Source organism: Apostichopus japonicus, chromosome 2 (genome assembly GCF_037975245.1).
Source record: "Apostichopus japonicus isolate 1M-3 chromosome 2, ASM3797524v1, whole genome shotgun sequence".
Lineage (NCBI taxonomy): Eukaryota > Metazoa > Echinodermata > Holothuroidea > Aspidochirotida > Stichopodidae > Apostichopus > Apostichopus japonicus.
Window position 1 is genome coordinate 21,424,813 of NC_092562.1, and position 27,239 is coordinate 21,452,051.

General features: G+C 40.7%; 1 protein-coding gene across 1 annotated transcript in view; it reads right to left on the reverse strand.

Moving 5' to 3' along the window:
• Positions 1-243: 243 nt before the first annotated feature.
• LOC139982086 (target of EGR1 protein 1-like) overlaps positions 244-27,239 on the reverse strand; it is a 34,618-nt gene continuing 7,622 nt past the window's right edge. Inside the window, exon 5 of the mRNA XM_071994625.1 lies at positions 244-26,952. Coding sequence (XP_071850726.1) covers positions 26,353-26,952 — 600 coding nt within the window. The 3' untranslated portion in view covers positions 244-26,352. The remainder of the gene's footprint in view (positions 26,953-27,239) is intronic.

The window sequence follows — 27,239 nt, forward strand, 5'->3', positions numbered from 1 at the left end:
ACGTCTAACATGTCCAAACTGTTTTCCAAATGTTCTTTCCAAAGTCCTGTGAATGTTTACTTCCAAAATTCATAGTTATATCCATATTAAAACACCAAACAGTTGTGGATGCTTTGAGTTTAAATATATTCAGTATCTATCGTTCGCAAGGCCGTTATGTTGCTCATAGTGTTATAAATTTAAAGTTAAACGACCGCAGTGCCAAGCACTGTGTAGTGTGTACGTTCAAGTGAGTGTACGTACGTAGGTACGGTACGTACCGTACGTGTTCAATACAAGGCCTACTATGTTATCGTATGACTGTATACCATACGTACATGTTTGTCCCTAGAATGGTTGCTATGGGAACCAGAAGCTGTAGGGTATTGATATGATGAAGCCAACTAGTAATTGTTTGTAGTTCCTTGTTATTGAGACCTTTCAAAAATAGTTTTATGGCCGCAATATTGCCAAACATTAGTTAAAATGTTTTATGGTTCATCTTTTATGAATGACAGCCTTTCAAAGACGTTTCCTTTATATTTATTCACTATCGTTCAGTATTACTTTATAATTGCACATGTACATTGTTATGCTGGTTGTTAATCGTTAATTCGACTTACGGGGCATCACTTTAATAAATCTTTGGTTATATGTAACCAAAAATGTTTTGTTTTATGATTTTTCCCCCACACAAATGGTAGTGTATGAATGAACGGGGTTAATCAACGGTGCATTGCTTGCATTATCCCCCGATCGTGCATTAATCCTGTGAGTAACGCACGCTAGACCGTTGATTAACCCCTTATTTAATGATTTATTTGTTGTTATCGATAATATTGACTATTGGTCATAAAGTATATGTTATTATGAATTGTACATTGTTTGGACTCTTGTTGGAATGATGATAAAAAATATAAAAAAATAAAAATAAACAGTGTTAGAGTATTTGATAATGGCTACAGCTACGCTGACATAGTAAAATCGATTCACGCTAATGTCGGTAACAAGAGAATAATAGGTTGTGTCAAAACGTCTGGACAATGGATTGTTACTTTGAAGAATGGAGCAGATGCTGAACTGATTCAAGAAACCGGATTAGAAATTAAAGGAGAATTAAGTAATAGTGATATTAACAGTAAGCCTATACGGTATTCCAAGTTATATCGAGGATGCAAAACTCTCCTCGAAACTTGAAGAATATGGCTGCGTGGTGAAAACAGATTGGACAAGGAATAACTACGAACAGTTTCCAGAGATTAAAATGCCAACCAACGCCAAAAGCCTACCATTCGCAGTGACTATTGACAACATACACATGAGAGTCAAGCATAATGACCAAAGATAGGTGTGTAATAACTGCCTAAGTGAGAAACACACGATGAAGGAATGCTCGAAATACATTTGCCGACTTTGCCGAATACAAGGACACACAGAAAAGTGTTGCCCGAAAGTGAAATGCTTTCAATGTCAGCAGTTTGGACACAAAAGCTTTGAATGTACGGAAGAAATTGACCCAAATGAAAATGATCTGTAGCCTAAAGGAGTGGCTGGAAGAATTCGAGCAGCTGTTAGGTCCTCTAGCTATGAGTGACACAGAGAAGGCTCATGTCTTAGTGGACCATCTGGGTGGAGCAGTCAGGGAGGAGGTCATGTGCTTGACAACAGAGGAAAGAGAAGACCTTAAAAAACTTTGCTTCTCCTCATCCGATACATTGCAAAGCCTGACTACAACATTTCATAACAGGAAGCAGGGTGACAGAGAGAGTTTGGCAGACTTTAGCAGGTCACTGATGAGGATTTATGGAAAAATGCAAGTCAACACTCCCAGTTCAGAAGGAGCAGAGGCATTGGCAAAATTACGAGACCGTTCGTTGAAGGCACAATTTGTAGGTGGGGCTAGAGATCCGTCTGTACGGCGTGAATTGAGGAGGATCACTCTCTCGAAGGAAAATGAGTCATTTGTAAAGATGAGGCAAGAGGCCTTGTATCTTTTCCAGGAGACGAGTGAACCCACAAAGTGTCAGTGTAAGGGAAATTTGGGCAGATGAGGGACGTGAGTTAGCGGCTGCAACTGTGGAGTCAAAAGAGTCTCTATTGGCCAGCCAAAGCCAGCTGTCTGCCGAGGTAGCAGCCTTGAAGGAGGAGTTGTTTGCTCTCAAAGGGTCACAAGTAGAAATTGGGGACCTTATATCATCTATCTACAGAGCGGAGGCCCAGGACGAGGAGCATCAGCAAGTCCTGTCTGCTATAGTTTTCACCAGCCAGGCCACTTTGCCAGTGTGTGCCCAAACTGGACAGCACAGACGAATATCCAATCAACACCAGAGAGAAACAGATTCAGCCCAACAGTATCAGGTTTTGCAATTTAGATATTTTTCTAGGCCTAAGCCTCACAGCATCAATTGCTTAAACATATATTAATTTTGTACCCTATTGTAAGACTCTATCACAGGCCCTCAATCCAGCAACGTGAGTACTGTAGATCTCCAAGCCATGAGTCCGTTTTTTTAAGAGGGCCATGGGCCTTCATGGCAGTCCACAGGACGGTTAGCCAAGTTCAACGGGAACATGGTCGACCTGGGGAACCGACGCTCAGAGAGTGGCTCGATGAATTTGAGCAGATCGTAAGCCCTCACAGTTTGGAAGAGACTGCTTAAACAAGAGCACTGATCGACCACCTGACTTGGACCGCGAAGGATGAGGTAATGTGCCTTCCAGAACCAAAGCGCACCAAGTATGTCGAGGTGAAGAAGGCTCTCTTGCTATGTTTTATCCCAACAGAGACAGTGCAGAGTCTGAACAGCACACTTCATAAGAGAGTGAAGTCCAGGGACCAGGAGAGTCATTGGCAGAATTTAGCAGGGCTTTGATGCCTTTATACGGACAAATGGAGAGCATGGCCGAAACCCAGAAAGAAAGGGAGGCTTTAAGTTAACTTAGAAATGGCACTCTCAAAGAGCAATTCGTTCGAGGAGCCAGAGAAGCATGGGTGCAGGGAGAGTTGAGACGGATCGCTATGTCTCAGTCAGAAGATGACTTTTCCCGAATGAGTGAAGGGGCTATGCTGCTCTTTCAAGATTCACGACCCCAGAGAAAGACCCACATCAGAGAGGTGACAGCTGGAAGCCATCAGACAGAAGCAGACGAAGCTTCACAACCAATGAAGACCATGATGGAGAGCCAGCTGAAGTTGCTGGAAGAAGTTGCCAGTTTGAGAGGGGAACTCTCCACTCTGAAGCCACTGGCATCAGAGGTGGAGGCACTTCGTACAAAAGTAAGGAAACTAGAATTGAGTAGGCCGAGAGCAAACCGTGGGAATCCCCGATACTCTGGAAGGCCAAGGTACAGCACTCAAGACAGACCACCAGCCGGGTCCTAGATGAGGTAGAGTGCTACAACTGCCACCTAAAGGAGAATTTTGCAAATGACTGCCCCACTGTTCCTGTGTCTTCCTTCCCCGAAAATGGACCACAGCAGGGAAACTACTGACCTCTGTTGTGGAGGGCAGTACAGCAGAGCGTAAAAAGTTTAATCAATTGCCCATTGTAAATCTTAACCTGGAAGCGCCTGAATTCCGTTGCCAACAGGTCAGATGTTAAAGTATCGTCAATGCAGGAAGTTCTAGTAGCAGAGGTAGAGGCTGAAAGCAGAGAAAACAGTGAATTGGTCCTCTTAGCTTACGTGGTCTCTGACTAAACTGCAGACGAGCCTTCCGTTTTGTTAGCGCCTCTCTCAGCGCTCCCTCCTATATCCTTTCACTGACAATAACCTGCTGACTTATATTTTGACAACTGCTAGACTCAGTGCAACAGGACATCGGTGGGTTGAAGAATTAGCTGGATATCCGTTCAATATTAGATACCGACCTGGGAAGAAAAACCAGGATGCTGACACTCTATCTAGGATACCTTTAATAGGACACATAGAGACTTACATTCAGAGAGAGTGCACACAAGAGGTACAGAATTATCAGAAGATCTCGCTCCTAAGGGATATTTGACTTATGACGGACCAGGATCTCTATCTAGGATACCTTTAATAGGACACATAGAGACTTACATGAGAGAGTGCACACAAGAGGTACAGAATTATCAGAAGATCTCACTCCTAAGGGATATTTGAATTATGACGGACCAGGATCTCTATCTAGGATACCTTTAATAGGACACATAGAGACTTACATTCAGAGAGAGTGCACACAAGAGGTACAGAATTATCAGAAGATCTCGCTCCTAAGGGATATTTGACTTATGACGGACCAGGATCTCTATCTAGGATACCTTTAATAGGACACATAGAGACTTACATGAGAGAGTTCAGACAAGAGGTACAGAATTATCAAAAGATCTCACTCCTAAGGGATATTTGACTTATGACGGACCAGGATCTCTATCTAGGATACCTTTAATAGGACACATAGAGACTTACATGAGAGACTGCACACAAGAGGTACAGAATTATCAGATCTCGCTCCTAAGGGATATTTGACTTATGACAGACCAGGATCTCTATCTAGGATACCTTTAATAGGACACATAGAGAATTACATGAGAGAGTGCAGACAAGAGGTACAGAATTATCAGAAGATCTCACTCCTAAGGGATATTTGACTAATGACGGACCAGGATCTCTATCTAGGATACCTTTAATAGGACACATAGAGACTTACATGAGAGAGTGCAGACAAGAGGTACAGAATTATCAGAAGATCTCGCTCCTAAGGGATATTTGACTTATGACGGACCAGGATCTCCTACCCAAATTCAAACTGTCACTGTTCAAAACCCAGAGTGTTATGTGTCAAAATTTGGTAGTGCCCAACAACAGAGATACAGGAATGTCAGGGACTAAAAGTAATGTAGTGATTTGAAAATAGTGCCCTAGCATACTATTGGCATGGTACTAGTATTTGACTGACTCAGCATGTGGTCAGGAGAACCCCTTTGTCTACATAATTGTAGTAAAGTGAAATTTTGTAGTGCACCCGTTTAGTATTTGCATGTATTATGTAATATGCCGTAACAGTCAGTTTGTTAGCGTTAGTTGTTTGCACGTGTTTTGTTGTTCAGTTTCTGTATACGTTGTTGAATGGCGAACATCGTCCCTGCAAAGCTCCGGGGTTCGCCTCGTCAACCCCTTATTATTTCATCATATTTATTAATCTTGGGTCGTCATTAGCCCAGATTTACTCTATATCTTTACTGCCTGAAGTCCGTGAGGAGATGTCACCCTTCTCAGAGGCAGGATGCCTCAGGTTTTGGATGGTTCGGCTTCTGGCTCGAAGCCACTGGTTTCCAAGATGGCGGACCATACCAACATACTGTATATTGGCAAACGTTTTGTATTATTTATGCACATTATATCATTATGTTCATTTTACATTGTTTATTTTACACTTCGTGTAGTTATTGCGAGATTTGTATTTCGAAGCTTTATTTATGGTACAGATAGAGTTCTGTTATTGGTATTTCACAGTATGAGTATAGGTGCTGTGCATTTCATAGGTTGAGTATAGGTTCTTCCCCGAGTCAGGATAGTTTTATTAAGAGTAAAGAGTCCGTTAAGCCATTTGAGTTGATTAAGCCATTTACTGTATATTGTCATGTATCATGATTTGTTCATATGTATATTATCATTTTATAAGAGTTATTTTGTAGAGTTTGTAATAAAAGTCAGCCGTTGTTTCAACGCAAGAACACTCTTGCATCCTCATTTATAACTTATGAGTTCGAAGCGTAGGACCCTAAATCCGGTAATTTCGCCCGCCAACCGGGGTTCGCTTCATAATCACAGCCCAGGGAGTGCATCAAGCTGTGGAATGCAACCAATCAGTTTGATTTTGAAGCGATGAGCCAAATTTTTTAAGCTGGCAATGGGTTTCCATGGTATACCCCAGGGGAGGCTAACAAAATTAAGAGGTGAACCAACGTGGCAAGGAGAGTTGAGTTTCAGGGAATGGTTAAGCGAGTTTACACAGATTGTGGCACCATACCATTTGATGAATAGAGAGAAAGCCCAGCCTTAGTAGACCACCTGGTTGGTTCTGCCAGAAAAGAAGTGATGTGCCTATCCGACAAAAAGAGAGCAGATTATACAGAAGTTAAGAAGGTATTGTAGCTTTGTTACACTGCGTCAGGTGCGGCCCAGAGTGTCAGTGTGGAGTTCCACAACAGGAGACAATGGGAGCGAGAGTCTCTTGCGGACTTCAGCAGGTCTCTCATGTACGGCTGTACACCAAGATGGAGACTGCCGCACCGACGGAAGAAGAGGCGAATGCTCTTGGAAAGTTGAGGAACAGGTCGCTCTGAGATCAGTTCTCTGAGGGAGCAAGAGAAGCTTGGGTGCTGAGAGAATTAAGGAGGATATCCCTTGCCACTGAAGAGGAAGGATTTGAGGAGATGCGGAAAGAGGCCCTCTATTTATTTCAAGACAGTAGTACCACCAAGAAAGACAAAGAAAAGAATGAAAGGAAGAAATATTGAATGGTCACCTGTGATCTCGTTTTTAGAATTAAAAAGACTGATTCAGTTTTTTAATTAGCACCTAAAGACATAAAAAAAAGGAATTAGCAAAAACTTAAATCACAGATTATAGTTAATTGCTGGTTTCTGTACAGTATTTACCAGTTGCATTCACTAGAAACCTGTTCAGTAACACTAGTACATTCTTTGATGCTTGAAGTTAGGCCAAAATATTTTTTTCCACAATTTTTTTCTTTTTATTGGTTTCATGTTTAAAGTATGAACTTTTTCTTTACGATAAATTATTATTTTTTAGTTCCCCTCTTTATTAATCGTGTCGTTCCTTCCATTAATCTCTTTTATGGCACAGATAATCCGATTATATCTCTGCAAAATTGCCATTATGCAATGTTACACCAAGTTTTTCTTGTTCTCTCTTCTCTAGGTATTAAATCCTACCTTTTGACTAAATCAAGTACTACTTCTAAGCCCATCATAAATGTTTAGAGGTCTAAAATATATTGGTTTTATGTGTGGTTGACCTGGTGTTAAGTAGCAAATAAGTAAGAAATAAACTGTATTATTTGTGAAAGTTCTAATTATGTATCGTAGTGCATGCCTGAGCTCATGCCCGTTAGGTTATTAGTTTACTGTGTGTGTGCATGCTAACTAAGCCTGATAACTACCGTAGAGTACATGGGAATCGCAGTGTTCACAAAGCTGAAGGGTTATTTTCCGTCAGGAATTGTAAGCTATTTTAGTGGGAGAATGGATATAGGATGAAGGATTACAGTTATTATTAATTACAGTTGATAGCAATTAATTATAATTATAATTAATTAACATAAATGTTATTATGTTAGAGTTTTGGTATGACGCAGGAGTGACCATTTTGAAGATGTTTGTGTGCAGCATTTGTTTGTACGTGATAAAAGTGTATAGCTTTATGATCATGGCGGCCATAGCAGCATGGTCACTGTTAGGTGACATCAAGATTGATGTCGTCATTTGGGGAATCCCCTGAATTGCGTCGTCTGCTAAGATTGTATTACTAGTGCATGTAGTTCAATTGAATTATTCTGAGTGTGTGTTAAGAGTTTTAAGACCTCGGTAAGTTAATACATATTTCCTTGATAGTAGGGAAAAGTATATATGTAAACTAGGTGAAATCACCTAAAAGTCCTGGATTCAGATCATGAGTAAGTCAGATGCCAAAGAATGAAGATATCTAAGGAGGGCGAGTTAATATTTCATATGTTCCTGTTATTGAGCTGACATGTTGAAATAAACTGTTGCAAAATTGCCATTATGCACTGTTATACCAAGTTTTTCTTGTTCTCTCTTCTCCAGTCTTCTCAATTGTAATAGTTCAGTGACCCGCCCCTGTGTAACATTTTGGCTACCCTGCCAGGACAAGGCATCTGACTGCAAATCAGGAGATTCCAGGACCTCTTAACAAAAAATGGGCCAACTGATTTAATACAAAGGGTTTTGTTGGCCAACACGCTGTAAATCACGGTTAGACTGCTCATCACTTCGTGCATTCCTTTATGAGCCAATAGCTATTGTTAATAGCCGAAAATTGACCGACCATTGACTGTGGATAATCTGAATGACCCTAATGGACCAGAACCGCTCACTCCAAACCGCCTGTTGACCACTAGGTCAGAATTGATCTTATCACTGTTAGGTGAATTTGTGAAAGAGGACATCTACACTAAGAAAAGGTGGAGACAAGTCCAGTTCCTGGCAAACGAATTCTGGACCAGATGGAGGAAAGAATACTTGCAATCCTTACAATCGAGAGCCAAATGGGGTAAAGTTAAACGAAACCTTGAAGTAGGTGATATTGTACTCCTCAAGGATAAAGAGCTGGTACGAGGAAACCTAAGACTGGCACGTATTGTCGAGACTAACCAGAGACAATTTGGTCAGAAAGGTCAAACGTCTAATGGCAGATTCTGATTTGAATAAGATGGGCAAACGAGTAAAGGAACCAGTTTATCTTGAACGACCTGTTCATAAGTTGGTATTATTTCAAGAAAGGGAGCAGTTTTAAAGTGCTCTTGGGTAGGGTTGTGTGGGATCCCGGTAGTCAGGTGAATCCCGGTATCTCTCGGTATTGACTAATCCCAATCACAGTGCAATGTGTAACTACTACCGGTAGTGGGAAACAACCGGTTATTATATTTGTTTCTGTATCATTCCCGGGAATTCTGGACATAATAAAAATATCTACGTGTTACTATTTGAAATAAAGAAACAAAACACAATTCCTTTGGTGTCTCTGTTCTTAATTAAATTAACATACTTATCAATTTACTGACCTAACGTACTGACCTACACCTATAATTTAACGAATCAACTTTTCACGTAGTAATTTGGACCAAGGCTACATCAAATATCTAACTTTACTTGGGCTTAGCACGTTGCTGTTATTTGTCGTTATTTGTTATTCCTTCAAATGATGATTGTGAAGGTTCCCATGTACAAAATCTTACCCTTTTGTATTTCACCTCATTTTGGTATAACAAGGGACGAAATAGTTTTAGAGAATTGATTAGCAATAATTGCTCGACAATTCTTGGAAATAGCAATTAGCATTAGCAGGTACTGCATCTTTTGCTAATCAAAAGTAATACTGATTAGCAACTGGCAATTCTTGGGTAGCAAATTGCTATGCGAACCCAGTTATTTCGTTCCTTGTATAATATAGTAAAGTGGGGTAAAAAAACACCAGGGGGTCTTCCCAACCTCCCAAGCGCAGAAAGATGTCCATGCATGGCTCCATTCTCACTGATAGAGAGTTCAGAGCTCAGATCAAAGAGAAAGAAGAAGAGGAGGAGAGGAAACAGCAGAGGAGAACTGCGAAGAAGGATGCAACTGCCACAAGGAAAAGACAAAAAGAAAAAGCCAGCAGTGTCTTCTTCCTCTGAATCAGAATCAGATACTGAATCTGACACAGAGCCACCACCCATTTCCCTCACTGAGAAGGATGTAGGCCGTTACTATGCAGTATATTGGGAGAAACCTTGGAGTTACTACTGGGGAAAGATGACGAAAGTCTTCACCCACGATGAAGAGGACAACGATGCAGAAGAGGCGGAATTCAAATTCCTACACAAAAGGCCAGAAAATGGTATTGACGCCGATGGCATCTTGTGGGACTGGCCGACAAAACCAGATATTGATATCGTCAAGGCCAAACAGATCTTGTTCGGACCGACTGATGCTTTGCTGACAGATGCCCCTCGCGGGATATCTCACTTCCAGCTTCCTGCCGTGAATGTGGTGATGCAAATGTTCAAGAATAAGGATATGATTTTGAACAATTCAATTTGAAAACGGATCAGATAAACATAGGCATTCATCTATAACCTGGTTTTTCAATTGTTGCTACAATAATGGAGTATTATTAAAGAAATTCCAAATGATCTTAATAATTGCAAATCGCAATCTGAATTATATTTCCCTTTATTTCTTTATCTTCACAGGAAAGTGTAACACTCATGAAGAGGCAGTTAGATGGGTGCTTGCCATGGACCCCAAGACCAGCCACCTCTTACCAACATGGCAGGACATAGATGTCCTCGAAAGCATTTGTAGCGCCCTAGAGCAGGTCTCCAAATTTACGGACATGATTTCTGGGGAAAATCAGGTAACCATTAGTTCAGTAATTCCCACACTTGCACTCTTTGAAGCAGAGATTTTTGCCGCAAAGGAAGGGGACACGCAACTCACAAAAGACATGAAACGACGAATGTTAGAGGACTTCCAGTCTCGCTACGAAGGGAAAGACTTTGTCACTTTATTGAAAATAACATGTTTTCTAGACCCGCGGTATAAAATCGATTACCTCGATGAGGATGAAGTACTAGAAGCAAAGAACTGTATTATTGCAGAATGCAGAGGTAACATGGAAAAGAAAGTCAAGAACCCTTTTATTCTTAGTGAAGGGGAATGTCATCCAGGGAAAAGAAAGTTTGGAGATCTGCTGCAAAAGGCAGAAAAAGCGGGGGCAAGTTGGTGGTGTTGGTGGCCAATATGCTGATCTTAACAATGAGGAAAAAATCAAGAAAGAGATTGGGACATATCTTGCCACCGATTCGATTCAATGGGAGGCCGACCCACTGGAGTGGTGGAAAGGAGAGGCAGTCAAGTTGCCTTGGCTTGCTCTCTTGGCAAAAAATATTTGTGTATTTGTGGATCAAGTTCCTCATCTGAGCGACTTTTTTAGCACAGCTGGGAACATTGTTACTGCAAACAGAAGTAGGCTGCAGCCAGAGAAAGTTAGAATGTTTACGTTTTTGGCAAAAGATCTATGAACTTGAACAAAATAATGTACTGTTAAATTCTAAAATTTATATCAGAGCAGTTTGTATGCAAAATTAAATATCATATTAACGAGGTCCTTTAAAGAACAACTTAACTCTTAAGCTAGACATTTCTGAGGCTAGCAAAATTAAAATTCATGCTAACTTGTAACCTTAAAGCCAAAACACTAACTGTGATTTTGTGAAGAAAAAAAAAAAGACTGAGGGTAAAACCAAAGTAAAATTTAACATGAATATTTTTTGTTGGTATGTTAACGCAAACTGAGTAAGCGTTTTCTTCCGTATGAGTTTGACATCAGTTGGAACGATTTTCTTATCTTCCTTCCTCGATGTTTCATTTGTTCGATGATTCAGCTATCCGTTGCCATCTTTTCATTCACGTTTGTATTCTTTATTGTTCTTATTATGACTCTTTTATTTTTATTCTACTTTTAGCTTTTGTATTTCAGGGCCTCGGGTGAGATGAGCATTACGCTAACCGAGTTTACCCAGTAAAAGGAGTTAATGTTAAATAAACAAATAAATATCACACATATTTCAATTTCTACAACTTCTCTGTGCTTAGTGTTAAGTATCGGCGCTCTCGGATGCGACGAAAGACCGCAGAGCAAACTTACCCCGAGTTGACCTTTGTACCGAATGTTACTTATACATGTACACATGGCAGCAGTGGTATAGTCTAACATGCACCTGTGAGAAACTTTTTGGAAGAATGCCAATATTTACGTAACCCAAACGCGCTGCACGTGTACCGTAGTCTTTTTAGTACGTCACACCACAACATAATACCACTGCACTGCAGTTGGTTTATGCGTATTGTACACGCTAGTATTCAGTGTGTGGTAGTTTACAAACGGAGTATTGCCAATCGATGTTTGTTTCATGATATCGGAAGTTTCGTAAGTTCAACTTTTAAAAGCTTGTAAGAAAGATAAAATATCTTTTAACATTTCATCTTAATGTAGCTACTCTAAACTTCGAAAATTCGAAAAAGTGTCAGAATTTTGCATCAGCAAATGAAATTATTTTTTATCACCACCCACGCAAATATATCAACATTTTCAGGGGGCTTTGCGCCTGGACCCCGACAACCGGTCCCACCCCTTCACCCCGCCGGGGCCCTAAGTCAAGCCCCTAGACCCCACGCCATATGCTCGCACGCTTCGCCTGCTTGGTGTCTTCGCTGTTCGCGCGAAATCAAACAGGTTTTCCAACACTGCCACGTGGTGGCTTGTTGATTTTAGTGCTTTGAACAATAGATGAAATTTTGATGAAAATACCGGTTGTAGTTATGATACCGGTATTCACGTCGCAACACTACTTGTTGTGTGAATTTGCACTATCGCACAACCCTACTCTTGGGTGGGAGTTGGTTGTGTTTAAGTGTAAATTGTACCTTATTTTTGGTGGGAGTGTAAATGTAGTATTAACCTATTATCTTTATGTTATCTTTATATTCTTTAATCGCGCCCTCAATTGCCACGACTTGAAAACTTTCAGCACCAGAGAAGTCGTATAAGCTTTTATAATGTAATTTCAGTGATTAATCGTTCTTTGATTGAAGCCTGGATTGCCAATATTATTAACGGAAACCTACAAGCAGTGAAACATCTTTACTTTCAGCAGAGAAACTCAGAAAGGTAATCAAGTTTTCACTTTGATGTTTAATAAACCAAAATATCATCAGTAAAGAAATCCTATGTCACCATTTCTGAGTCACTAACTGCTACCCTGTTCTTGAAGAAGCCAAGACGGGATTGGGAAAGAACCACGGTCGGAGAGACTTTAAAATCTTTGGTCAGGTAGGTGACCAACACCAAAAGGACAGGCTGAGTTTAACAAGTTTAAATCACCAGATCGAGATAGAGCTAAAAAGGGGATACACCCTGGATGAGGTTACCGATGCGATCATCAGAGCTATCAATCCAGGTCTTAACCTCCGAAATTATTTAGAAGGACGACCCAGTATAACACTACCGAAGCTAAGACACCTTCTCTGCACTCATTACCAGGAGAAGAGTGTGACAGAACTCTATCATGAACTGTGTAGTTTGTCCCGACACCAAATGGAGGCAGCACAAAACTTCATGTTTAGGGCTCTTGACCGTCGACACAGAGGGTTCTGCAAGCATCCAAGGAAGTGGCAGCCCCCCAACAGTATGACATAGACCTAGTAAAGAATATTCCATTCAATCCGTCGGCAAGGTACCTCATGTAAAGAGGCTAAAGTAACTAGTGTTAAAGGAGCCTTCCAATTTCTTTCTAGATAGTAAAACTAGAGCAGTGTTACCTTTGGTGAATGGAAAGACTACTGTTTTGCAGTTCATTAAGAAAATATTTAAGTGGTCTTCTTGTTTTCTTTTTTCACTTTAGAGCTCGCCAGTGGGGAGCGTAATATATTGTACATGCAATTAACCAACCTATTACTCTGGTATTTGTGTCACCCCATCTCCCCTCATGGGTGTCACCACACCGACAACATGAGCCCACTCCTGGCTTTACATTTTGGTAGCAAGAGTGGGGTAACATACAGATGACAGGACTTAGGAATTTTCGAGGGATAATCTTGATGTGTAGTTGAGGATGGCAGACTTGGACGAGATGCCTTAACGCCTAAATGAGATGGAGAAGGAACTATCGGAGGCGACGAGGGGTGGTTCCGAACGCCCTGGAGTAGTCTACCTCTTGCCCAAGGAGAAGAAGTTAAGATCGTTCTCAGGGGTAGAAGATCAGGTGTGCTTTCCTTTATTGAGGAAGCAAAAGGAGCTCTGCAATTAAGGAAATTGGAAGACCAGGATGCCTCAGAGTTTGTCATCGCACATCTTGAAGGGAGTGCCCGACAAGAGGTAAGGCACCGGCCACAGAGTGGCGTATCTGAGCCAAAGAAGCTTTTCACGCTCCTTCAGGAGACTTTTGAAGAGAGGGGCTCTCTTAGCTGCCTTATAAGGGAGCTGTGCAACAGGGTACAGAGGGATGGGGAGTCAATGTACGCTAGATGCGTTCTCCCTGATGAAGCTGTCGGACAAATTAAAGGCCTTCCATGGTGCTCCGAACGTAGAAGGTACCCTCAAGGAGCAGTTTAGAGATGGCCTGTCAGAGATTGTCCTCAGGAAGGAAGTAAAACGTTTGATGAAGGATCCCTCTCTTTCATCGCTCTGAGAGACTGGGCCTTAGACATGTCCGAGGAGTCTAGCAACTTGCCCGGCGCAAAGCCCAGAAGCCTGGGGTATATGGGATGGAAGTTATTCCTAACCCTCAATTGTCTGCTATTCTGGAGACACTTGTGAACACTGTAGAGAAGCAGACAGGGATTCTTCAGGAATTGGAGAATGATCAGGCACTGTCGAAAAGAGTTGAGACGCTGGAAATGACAAACAGACTAACAGAAAGTCGTCGAACCAGACAAAGAGGTGATAAGAGTCAGGTAGAATGCTATCGCTGTCATGAGCATGGCCACTATGCCAGTGAATGCCAGAACCCATTGCCGGTACCAGGACCCTCAACCAGGACAGGACAGGGAAACTAGAGACACCCAGAACCAAGAGCCAGGAACTGGGTGCAATTGGTAGGTCTGAAGGCTCGATGGTGGCAAGTCCAGTGATTGTGGGGAGGAGTCCTACAACAACAGTTAGGATGCACAGGGTTAATTTTGTTGCTACTGTGGACACTGGATCAGATGTTACCACCATGACCGAGGAATGCTTCCGACGTAGTTTCTCAGGTGTCCCACTTGAACAGCTGAGTTGGCTGACCATTACTGCTGCAAATGGAGGAGAGCTTCCGTACATTGGGTATTTTGTGGCAGACATTCATATCGATGAGTTCATCATTCCTTGGCGTGGTATAATGGTGGTGCGAGTGAGCAAGGATGTTCCCATGTTGCTGGGAATGAATGCCTTGAAGGAGCTGCCACCTGACGTGTAAGTAAGTAAACTGATGGTATCCAAAGAGAAGTTGCCGGTTGATACACCACCCACCAAATTAGTAAAAGGGTTGGTACGGGTTGCAGGAAGAAACAAGGTCAGGATTGTGGCTAGACCTGTTATGGCAGTATGTGGTTCCAGGACTTACAAGTTTATTGGTACACTGGTAACTCTGTAGACGACTTCACTTTTATAAATTGGAAGTGATAATAACTCCATCAATGTCATGACTCATGCTGAGTCAGAAGACATTGGTTTCAATAAAACCATGGATAGTTTTGTTCTTACGAACGATAAGTGAAATCTTTCTCACAGTGAAAGAACATATAGCTTACTTACGACTGCGATACTTGGATTACAACATTCAACGACTGGACAACGATATTATATATTTTACGACGAATTTACGCTTGAACGAAAAACCTTTATTTTTTTTCCGTTTTTATTCATATCAAATGGGATATGCGTTGCCCCTGCTTCCGGGCGAATAATATTGTTTTTATGGATAAGGATTATTCGAGATTGTGTTTTGTGTTTGGAGCCTGTCTGTAGTGTTCTTACTCCGGAACATTCATAAAGATTAATGAAAGGAAATGTCGAGATGGCAACCTAGCGCAAAAAGGACTACTGTGTTTGAGGTGAGTGACATAATTACCACCTAATAACCCTATCATCCAAAACTCCAAAGAAGCTTTCAGAAAAGATGTATGCAGAAATAATCAAACTGGTCACAGAACATGAACACCCAACTCCTAGTCCAATTGTGCAGAGGTTCAAGTTCAACTCGAGAAACCAAAAGGAGGGTGAATCATCGTTTGCCAACTATGTCGCCAAACTCTTTAATCTTAATTTAAGAATGATGTTGTCTATGAAAGGTACGGTTTGATTTTACGTCACAAAATTACGTCACAAAATTGTAGTACAAGTGGGGTGCAAGATTCTGGAGTTCTGCTGATGAAAATTTATTGCCGACGTTGATGAGTGATCAATCCGTGAGCTGACAACTTACAGCATTGGAAATTGCTGATACTCAGTGATGACTGAAATGGACGAGATGAGGAAGAAGTTGAGTGAAATAGAGGAGCAGCTGAGACGTTCAAGGCAAGTTGGCCATGGTGAACACTCAGGGGCCGTCTATCTTCTTCCCAAAGAAAAGAAATTGAAGTCATTTGCTGGGACAGAAGGGTAAGATGTTCTTGGCTTCATTGAGGATGCCTTAGCTGCCATCAAGCTGCGGAAACTGGAAAGGATTGAAGCTGTAGATTTTATAATCGCTCACCTGGAGGGATGTGCTCCGCAGGAGATACGCCATCGTCCTATGTCGTCAGTTGCAGACCCCGAAAAGTTGCTGGATATTCTCCAGGAAATATTTAGAGAACGGAGGTCTTTGGGAGGAGGACTGGTGCGGGTGGTGTAACGGGAAACAGTTTAGTTTGTGTTGGTACACTACGTACGATGGTAGTCTACAGAGTTGAACTACATGTGTTCTTAAGGTTGAAGTTTGTTTATATTTTCATATTATTTCATACTGTGCATGTAGGTAAAATAATTTTCTTTTCATTTAGCATTAGTAGCTGTTCACTTTCTTTACTGTAATAGCCTCTGGTTTGAGGACAAACCTAATTTAAGCCAGGGAGAATGTAGAGCCATGCCATTTTGGCATAGCTGGCCTGCGTTAGATTTTAACTCCACCGGAACTTGTCAAACCCTTCCGCTCAGATTAGGAGACCCCTCAGGGCGTGGGGTAGCCTTGAAATCGATTGTTCTAAGACACAACGTTACTTTTACTAGTTAACACAACACCCTCAAAAATTCCATTTATCTTCTATGTTTTTGTCTGCTTTTGCAGCATATGGAGTTGTTTCTTTAATAGCTCTATGAGGTAATTACATAATTTCTCTTCTTTTTTATATCTTTTAAGCAAAACAAGGGTTCTGTAATTCATAATATCGATTAGATTGTGTTACTCTCGATCAAGTTCAAAGTCACGGTTGGCCCATTTGTGCTGTTAACCTTACTACAATGGTAGGCTACTGCCTGAGTAGTATAATGCGTGACTGTTCACACTATTGTTGTCGCTCATGTGGTCAACAAGGACATACCGCAAGCCAATGTCCAACAATAAGATGCTACAAGTGTAACAAAGATGGTCACAAAAGCTTCCAGTGCCCTGAAAACAGAAAGGAGGACAACCTAACCGTCACTGGTAATCCGAACAAGGAAGAACAAAACAAAGATGAAATGCAACAAGAAGCCAGCCCTATTGTAACCGAAATGCCTACGGAAACCAGTTCTGAACTGAATCACGAAGCAAATGCAGCCAATGAGAAACATGCGACCAGAATAACAGAAGATAAAACCAAGCCAGAATCATCCAGTAAAACTGAACATTAATCAGCATCTCAGCCATCAATTAGTACAGCAAGTAGAACTCCTGAACCGACTGGAATGAAGAGAACAATCTCAAGCGAAGACGATACTAGACTATGCTAAACTTTTCAGCATACTTCGTAGCTTTTCAATTCAATATTTCTTTAAAATGCTGAGTTAAAATTTCGTAAATATTAGTATAAGTATATACTTGTACATATATATATTCCATAAGATACACCTACCCCGAGGTCACCTATGTCATATCAGATATACCCGAACCACCAAATAGACCACAAGTATGTTCTCACTCACGCGTATTGAATGTGTCTTATTAGTGGCGACGAGGATTATTTTTCTAACGGAAATAATTTTTCTTCGCCTTCTATATCTTTTATTATGTCTCATGGCTTTATTTGGGTTTCGAGAACGCAGGGAGGAATGGATCCAATATGTTGAGCATTTCTTCGCAGCTAACAATGTTGCGGACGAAACAAAGACACGTTCCATGTTAGAACACAAAATGGAAAACGGCTCAGAGCAACCGATTGGGTTTGCTTCACGCACATTGTCGAGAGTGGAAAAGAATTATGGGGTGATAGGGGGCAGTGGTAATATGTCCAGTGCCATTCATTTCAGGAAACTTCAGGAAAATAAGTGCAAGTGGCATAAGTCCAACTGAGGACAAAATTATGGCAATTAAAGATGCCACAGCACCACAGAATTTTACTCAGTTGAACCATTTTCCTCATTTTTTAGACAATATTGCAATGGTTGTTGAACCATTGAAGAGGTTACTTAGGAAGGATTCCAAATGGAATCAGGAAGAGGCAGAATAGAAGGTAATTGAAAAAGCAAAAAGTATGCTGCATTCTGAAACCCTACTAGTTCATTTTGACAAGAAGCAGGTGGTACTGTCATGTGATGTTCAAATTATGGGATATCGGCAGTATTGGCAAATCCTACGGAATGGTCCTAGGCTATTTGAGACAGATTCGGCTAGACTGGTCAGCTATTAACCGTGTACACAACTGTCCGTTAGAGGACATTATTGCAGTCCACAGTGGAGCTTTCCGTGAGGGACTCGGAACACTTAAAGGAGCAAAAGCGAAAAAATAAATGTTGATTCCACGGTGACTCCTATTTATTGTAGGCCGCGTTCTGTGCCATACGCTATGAAAGAAAAGGTAAATGCAGAGCTGAACAACTTCAGTCCTAAGGAATTATAGAGCCTGTCCAGTAACAATCGTATCAGACAATGGTGCTACATTTACTAGTGCTATTTTCAAAGAGTAAATGCCAAGAAACTCAATCACATAGCCCAGTCCATAGCCGACTCTGTCAGAATGGGTTATTGAAAGCCTGATACTGCAACAATAAATCAATGTTGTTTTAATTTTCTTTCTCTGAAGTTCTTTGGCCAGAAAAAACCAGTCAACTTGATCTACAGTCTGACAAATGGAGCTGAGCAACTTCAGTCAGAAGGAATTAAAGAGCCTGTCCAGTAACAATCGTATCAGACAATGGTGCTACATTTACTAGTGCTACTTTCAAAGAGTTAATGCCCAGAAACTCAATCACATAGCCCACTCTGTCAGAATGGGTTACTGAAAGCCTGGTACTGCAACAATAAATCAATGTTGTTTTAATTTTCTTTCTCTGAAGTTCTTTGGCCAGAAAAAACCAGTCAACTTGATCTACAGTCTGACAAATGGAGCTGAACAACTTCAGTCAGAAGGAATTATAGAGCCTGTCCAGTAACAATCGTATCAGACAATGGTGCTACATTTACTAGTGCTGATTTCAAAGAGTTCATGCCAAGAAAACTCAATCACATAGCCCAGTCCATAGCCGACTCTGTCAGAATGGGTTATTGAAAGCCTGATACTGCAACAATAAATCAGTCTTGTTTTAATTTTCTTTCTCTGAAGTTCTTTGGCCAGAAAAAACCAGTCAACTTGATCTACAGTCTGACAAATGGAGCTGAACAACTTCAGTCAGAAGGAATTATAGAGCCTGTCCAGTAACAATCGTATCAGGCAATGGTGCTACATTTACTAGTGCTATTTTCAAAGAGTTAATGCCAAGAAACTCAATCACATAGCCCAGTCCATAGCCGACTTTGTCAGAAGGGGTTATTCCTGATACTGCAACAATAAATCAATGTTGTTTTAATTTTTTTTCTTTGAAGTTCTTGGCCGGAAATACCCAGTCAACTTGATCTACAGTCTGACAAATGGAGCTGAACAACTTCAGTCAGAAGGAATTATAGAGCCTGTCCAGTAACAATCGTATCAGACAATGGTGCTACATTTACTAGTGCTATTTTCAAAGAGTTAATTCCAAGAAACTCAATCACATAGCCCAGTCCATAGCTGTCTCTGTCAGAATGGGTTACTGAAAGCCCGGTACTGCAACAATAAATCAATGCTGTTTTAATTTTCTTTCTCTGAAGATGTTTGGCCAGAAACAACCTGTCAACTTGATCTACAGTCTGGCAAATGGAGCTGAGCAACTTCAGTCAGAAGGAATTAAAGAGCCTGTCCAGTAACAATCATATCAGACAATAGTGCTACATTTACTAGTGCTATTTTCAAAGAGTTAATGCCCAGAAACTCAATCACATAGCCCACTCTGTCAGAATGGGTTACTGAAAGCCTGGTACTGCAACAATAAATCAATGTGTTTTAATTTTCTTTCTCTGAAGATGTTTGGCCAGAAACAACCTGTCAACTCGATCTGCAGTCTGGCAAATGGAGCTGAGCAACTTCAGTCAGAAGGAATTATAAGGCCTGTCCAGTAACAATCCTATCAGACAATGGTGCTACATTTACTAGTGCTATTTTCAAAGAGTTAATGCCCAGAAACTCAATCACATAGCCCAGTCCATAGCCGACTCTGTCAGAATGGGTTACTGAAAGCCTGGTACTGCAACAATAAATCAATGTTGTTTTAATTTTCTTTCTCTGAAGTTCTTTGGCCAGAAAAAACCAGTCAACTAGATCTACAGTCTGACAAATGGAGCTAAACAACTTCAGTCAGAAGGAATTATAGAGCCTGTCCAGTAACAATCGTATCAGACAATGGTGCTACATTTACTAGTGCTATTTTCAAAGAGTTAATTCCAAGAAACTCAATCACATAGCCCAGTCCATAGCTGTCTCTGTCAGAATGGGTTACTGAAAGCCCGGTACTGCAACAATAAATCAATGCTGTTTTAATTTTCTTTCTCTGAAGATGTTTGGCCAGAAACAACCTGTCAACTTGATCTACAGTCTGGCAAATGGAGCTGAGCAACTTCAGTCAGAAGGAATTAAAGAGCCTGTCCAGTAACAATCATATCAGACAATAGTGCTACATTTACTAGTGCTATTTTCAAAGAGTTAATGCCCAGAAACTCAATCACATAGCCCACTCTGTCAGAATGGGTTACTGAAAGCCTGGTACTGCAACAATAAATCAATGTGTTTTAATTTTCTTTCTCTGAAGATGTTTGGCCAGAAACAACCTGTCAACTCGATCTGCAGTCTGGCAAATGGAGCTGAGCAACTTCAGTCAGAAGGAATTATAAGGCCTGTCCAGTAACAATCCTATCAGACAATGGTGCTACATTTACTAGTGCTATTTTCAAAGAGTTAATGCCCAGAAACTCAATCACATAGCCCAGTCCATAGCCGACTCTGTCAGAATGGGTTACTGAAAGCCTGGTACTGCAACAATAAATCAATGTTGTTTTAATTTTCTTTCTCTGAAGTTCTTTGGCCAGAAAAAACCAGTCAACTTGATCTACAGTCTGACAAATGGAGCTGAACAACTTCAGTCAGAAGGAATTATAGAGCCTGTCCAGTAACAATCGTATCAGACAATGGTGCTACATTTACTAGTGCTATTTTCAAAGAGTTAATGCCCAGAAACTCAATCACATAGCCCAGTCCATAGCCGACTCTGTCAGAATGGGTTATTGAAAGCCTGGTACTGCAACAATAAATCAGTCTTGTTTTAATTTTCTTTCTCTGAAGTTCTTTGGCCAGAAAAAACCAGTCAACTTGATCTACAGTCTGACAAATGGAGCTGAACAACTTCAGTCAGAAGGAATTATAGAGCCTGTCCAGTAACAATCATATCAGGCAATGGTGCTACATTTACTAGTGCTATTTTCAAAGAGTAAATGCCAAGAAACTCAATCACATAGCCCAGTCCATAGCCGACTCTGTCAGAATGGGTTATTGAAAGCCTGATACTGCAACAATAAATCAATGTTGTTTTAATTTTCTTTCTCTGAAGTTCTTTGGCCAGAAAAAACCAGTCAACTTGATCTACAGTCTGACAAATGGAGCTGAGCAACTTCAGTCAGAAGGAATTAAAGAGCCTGTCCAGTAACAATCGTATCAGACAATGGTGCTACATTTACTAGTGCTACTTTCAAAGAGTTAATGCCCAGAAACTCAATCACATAGCCCACTCTGTCAGAATGGGTTACTGAAAGCCTGGTACTGCAACAATAAATCAATGTTGTTTTAATTTTCTTTCTCTGAAGTTCTTTGGCCAGAAAAAACCAGTCAACTTGATCTACAGTCTGACAAATGGAGCTGAACAACTTCAGTCAGAAGGAATTATAGAGCCTGTCCAGTAACAATCGTATCAGACAATGGTGCTACATTTACTAGTGCTGATTTCAAAGAGTTCATGCCAAGAAAACTCAATCACATAGCCCAGTCCATAGCCGACTCTGTCAGAATGGGTTATTGAAAGCCTGATACTGCAACAATAAATCAGTCTTGTTTTAATTTTCTTTCTCTGAAGTTCTTTGGCCAGAAAAAACCAGTCAACTTGATCTACAGTCTGACAAATGGAGCTGAACAACTTCAGTCAGAAGGAATTATAGAGCCTGTCCAGTAACAATCATATCAGGCAATGGTGCTACATTTACTAGTGCTATTTTCAAAGAGTTAATGCCAAGAAACTCAATCACATAGCCCAGTCCATAGCCGACTTTGTCAGAAGGGGTTATTGAAAGCCTGATACTGCAACAATAAATCAATGTTGTTTTAATTTTTTTCCTTTGAAGTTCTTGGCCGGAAATACCCAGTCAACTTGATCTACAGTCTGACAAATGGAGCTGAACAACTTCAGTCAGAAGGAATTATAGAGCCTGTCCAGTAACAATCGTATCAGACAATGGTGCTACATTTACTAGTGCTATTTTCAAAGAGTTAATTCCAAGAAACTCAATCACATAGCCCAGTCCATAGCTGTCTCTGTCAGAATGGGTTACTGAAAGCCCGGTACTGCAACAATAAATCAATGCTGTTTTAATTTTCTTTCTCTGAAGATGTTTGGCCAGAAACAACCAGTCAACTTGATCTACAGTCTGGCAAATGGAGCTGAGCAACTTCAGTCAGAAGGAATTAAAGAGCCTGTCCAGTAACAATCATATCAGACAATGGTGCTACATTTACTAGTGCTATTTTCAAAGAGTTAATGCCCAGAAACTCAATCACATAGCCCAGTCCATAGCCGACTCTGTCAGAATGGGTTACTGAAAGCCTGGTACTGCAACAATAAATCAATGTTGTTTTAATTTTCTTTCTCTGAAGTTCTTTGGCCAGAAAAAACCAGTCAACTAGATCTACAGTCTGACAAATGGAGCTAAACAACTTCAGTCAGAAGGAATTATAGAGCCTGTCCAGTAACAATCGTATCAGACAATGGTGCTACATTTACTAGTGCTATTTTCAAAGAGTTAATTCCAAGAAACTCAATCACATAGCCCAGTCCATAGCTGTCTCTGTCAGAATGGGTTACTGAAAGCCCGGTACTGCAACAATAAATCAATGCTGTTTTAATTTTCTTTCTCTGAAGATGTTTGGCCAGAAACAACCAGTCAACTTGATCTACAGTCTGGCAAATGGAGCTGAGCAACTTCAGTCAGAAGGAATTAAAGAGCCTGTCCAGTAACAATCATATCAGACAATGGTGCTACATTTACTAGTGCTATTTTCAAAGAGTTAATGCCAAGAAACTCAATCACATAGCCCAGTCCATAGCCGACTCTGTCAGAATGGGTTATTGAAAGCCTGATACTGCAACAATAAATCAGTCTTGTTTTAATTTTCTTTCTCTGAAGTTCTTTGGCCAGAAAAAACCAGTCAACTTGATCTACAGTCTGACAAATGGAGCTGAACAACTTCAGTCAGAAGGAATTATAGAGCCTGTCCAGTAACAATCATATCAGGCAATGGTGCTACATTTACTAGTGCTATTTTCAAAGAGTTAATGCCCAGAAACTCAATCACATAGCCCACTCTGTCAGAATGGGTTACTGAAAGCCTGGTACTGCAACAATAAATCAATGTTGTTTTAATTTTCTTTCTCTGAAGATGTTTGGCCAGAAACAACCTGTCAACTCGATCTGCAGTCTGGCAAATGGAGCTGAGCAACTTCAGTCAGAAGGAATTATAAGGCCTGTCCAGTAACAATCCTATCAGACAATGGTGCTACATTTACTAGTGCTATTTTCAAAGAGTTAATGCCCAGAAACTCAATCACATAGCCCAGTCCATAGCCGACTCTGTCAGAATGGGTTACTGAAAGCCTGGTACTGCAACAATAAATCAATGTTGTTTTAATTTTCTTTCTCTGAAGTTCTTTGGCCAGAAAAAACCAGTCAACTAAATCTACAGTCTGACAAATGGAGCTAAACAACTTCAGTCAGAAGGAATTATAGAGCCTGTCCAGTAACAATCGTATCAGACAATGGTGCTACATTTACTAGTGCTATTTTCAAAGAGTTAATTCCAAGAAACTCAATCACATAGCCCAGTCCATAGCTGTCTCTGTCAGAATGGGTTACTGAAAGCCCGGTACTGCAACAATAAATCAATGCTGTTTTAATTTTCTTTCTCTGAAGATGTTTGGCCAGAAACAACCAGTCAACTTGATCTACAGTCTGGCAAATGGAGCTGAGCAACTTCAGTCAGAAGGAATTAAAGAGCCTGTCCAGTAACAATCATATCAGACAATAGTTGTACATTTACTAGTGCTATTTTCAAAGAGTTAATTCCAAGAAACTCAATCACATAGCCCAGTCCATAGCTGTCTCTGTCAGAATGGGTTACTGAAAGCCTGGTAATGCAACAATAAATCAATGTTGTTTTAATTTTCTTCCTCTGAAGATGTTTGGCCAGAAACAACCTGTCAACTCGATCTGCAGTCTGGCAAATGGAGCTGAGCAACTTCAGTCAGAAGGAATTATAAGGCCTGTCCAGTAACAATCCTATCAGACAATGGTGCTACATTTACTAGTGCTATTTTCAAAGAGTTAATGCCCAGAAACTCAATCACATAGCCCAGTCCATAGCTGACTCTGTCAGAATGGGTTACTGAAAGCCTGGTACTGCAACAATAAATCAATGTTGTTTTAATTTTCTTTCTCTGAAGTTCTTTGGCCAGAAAAAACCAGTCAACTAGATCTACAGTCTGACAAATGGAGCTAAACAACTTCAGTCAGAAGGAATTATAGAGCCTGTCCAGTAACAATCGTATCAGACAATGGTGCTACATTTACTAGTGCTATTTTCAAAGAGTTAATTCCAAGAAACTCAAGCACATAGCCCAGTCCATACCTGACTCTTTCATATGGGGTTATTGAAAGCCTGGTACTGCAACAATAAATCAATGTAATTTTAATTATCTTTCTCTGAAGTTCTTTGGCCAGAAACAACCAGTCAACTTGATCTACAGTCTGGCAAATGGAAACAGGTTGGTGATAAGATGGTAAACGTATGTAAGGATCATCATGGCCCATGTTTTGTTAATTAATATACAACAGTGAAAACTGGTGTTCAGAAAATGTCAGATGGTTCTTTGCAATCAGGTTATCAAGGTGTCTGTTTAACTACAGAAACTCTCCACATGCCACAACAGGGGGTCACCCCAGCCACTGTTATGTTTCAGAGGACACTTCAAGTCCACCGTAGTTTGGCTCAACCTAACACTAAGGGGAGAGTTTAAACTCGGCAGGTAAAATAGAAAGCATATCATCATGTGCATACCAAAGACAGAAAGTTTGAAAAGGGAGGGATGACGTAATTGTACGAAATTTCCTGAAGGGTCCTATGTGGATCTTAGGTGACGAACTTAATGTTCTCAGTGACAAATTGTATTTAATATTGCTATCTGATGGTGAAGGTCACACAAGGATAACCCTGACAATGATTGGTAGTCTGATCATCACCATGTGTCATGTACAAAAAGTGTTGTGTAGCAACAAAATAAACCATAATAATGATCGAGTCTAACCTCAATTTGACTTTCGTGTAATCGCACCAACATGTGAGCTGATCGCAACGATAACATACCCTGGTTTGTATATGGTTGGCCACAACAGACAAACTTCAAATTAACTACAATATATGGTACCATTAATTTAAGCCAATCAAAAAACAGTTTGATATGATAGGAGTGTTAGCTCAGTGGTTAACGCCGGTGCCTTCCAATCTTAAGGTCCCCGGTTTAAGTCACTCCAAGATAAATGTATGTCATCCAGTTACAGAGTTGTTGACAATTAACAATTCATAATCATGGACGTTAAAAATGAATCTAAGAGACTGACTTCGGTCGGCTTGTGGCTTTGATAAGCCAATAAGGCTTCTTCGCAGGTTCCTGCTTGCAGGATGATCTAAAATACATACATACATACACACATACATATTGATTATATGGTACCATGGCACAGAGGTCACTATTCAGTGTTCATGTTCAACTATGTTACAAGCAAGTTTCAACATCAATGTTTGCATTGTTAGCAGGATGAACACTTGCCACATATGATCAACGGAGCCAAAACATTATTAGCCTTGTCAACATTTCTCTCAAAGACGTGTTTAAATTTTCTACTATTTAAGCACTGTGATCTTTTGTAGAGTGCTCTATCAAATACGTAGTACTAATAATAATACTATTAGGCCCTTCTCTACAAGACCCTTCTCGGTAGCTGGACATGACTTGAACTGACCAAACCTTGAGGACAGACCACTCCAAGCCATTTCTAAGAAACCAGAGTAAAAGTGTGATTCTGACTTTGACTACCATAAAGTCAACCCTGATGAAAGTCATCCCCAACCCCCTTTAAGCCGTCTTGACTTAACTAGAATTTCAGGAAACTTATGGGTATCTTTTCCATCTAATTTTTCTTTATCATTTCAAGTTGTTGAGGTTTGTGACATTACTACAAATGAAATAGTTCCTCAATTCAAACCTGTTTTATTTTAGGCGTTTACATCACCTGCCCTCTGATGAGCTTAATCTCTCCATCTTCTCTCTGTGAGCCTGAGATGACTTGGCGTAGGAACTCTTCATGATCAGCATCGGGATGTTCTTGCCTGTCAGGGCTAGTTTGTTTGCTTCTCTACTCATGCCGAATCCCTCCAGTTGCCTGCCCTCCTCTTCTTCTCCCTCCGAGGGGAACTTCCCTTGCTCGTTGACGATGCAAGCCAGAGCGAAACCAGTCATGAAAGCATCGAACCCTGCTCGATGACTGCCATGTTGCCTTGGTGACACGCTGCTGTTTTCATTCGCCTTTCCCAAGGCCAGGCCTCCGTCGTTAGTCATACTCACTGCAGGACCATTTTCTGCCTTTCCTAACTTCCTCGGCGGTTCGTCTGCCTCTGCTGCATCCATCTGTGAATCGCTTTCAAGGACAGGGGATGGAGATGGTTCATTTTCTTTACTCTCTTCATCCAGCTGTCCCTCCTCTGTCTTCATCTTTCGCTTTCTCCGTCTCCGTTTCTTTTTCTGTTCCGTTCGGGTTTGGTCCGCATCGAGGATTACATCAAGGTCGTGGGAATCTTCACAATTACTTTTCTTACAGAATCCAAAGGCCTGAACAGGGGAGAAAAATACATCATGCAATCAATATCATATAGAACTGATTATCACCTTCCATCGAGATGTAACAACATACGTCTTTTATACTTGGAAATATTGCCAAAATGCGTTTTCATGACCAACCCCTTTCATCCAACTGAATTCCAGAGTGTCGGTCCTACGGTGCAGTCTAAGTCTAACCTACATTAACAAACCCCATTTACAAACTGACATAGTAGGCAACAGTAAAATAACACATATAGGGAACTTTCCTTCACAAACAATAACCAGTATATATAGCA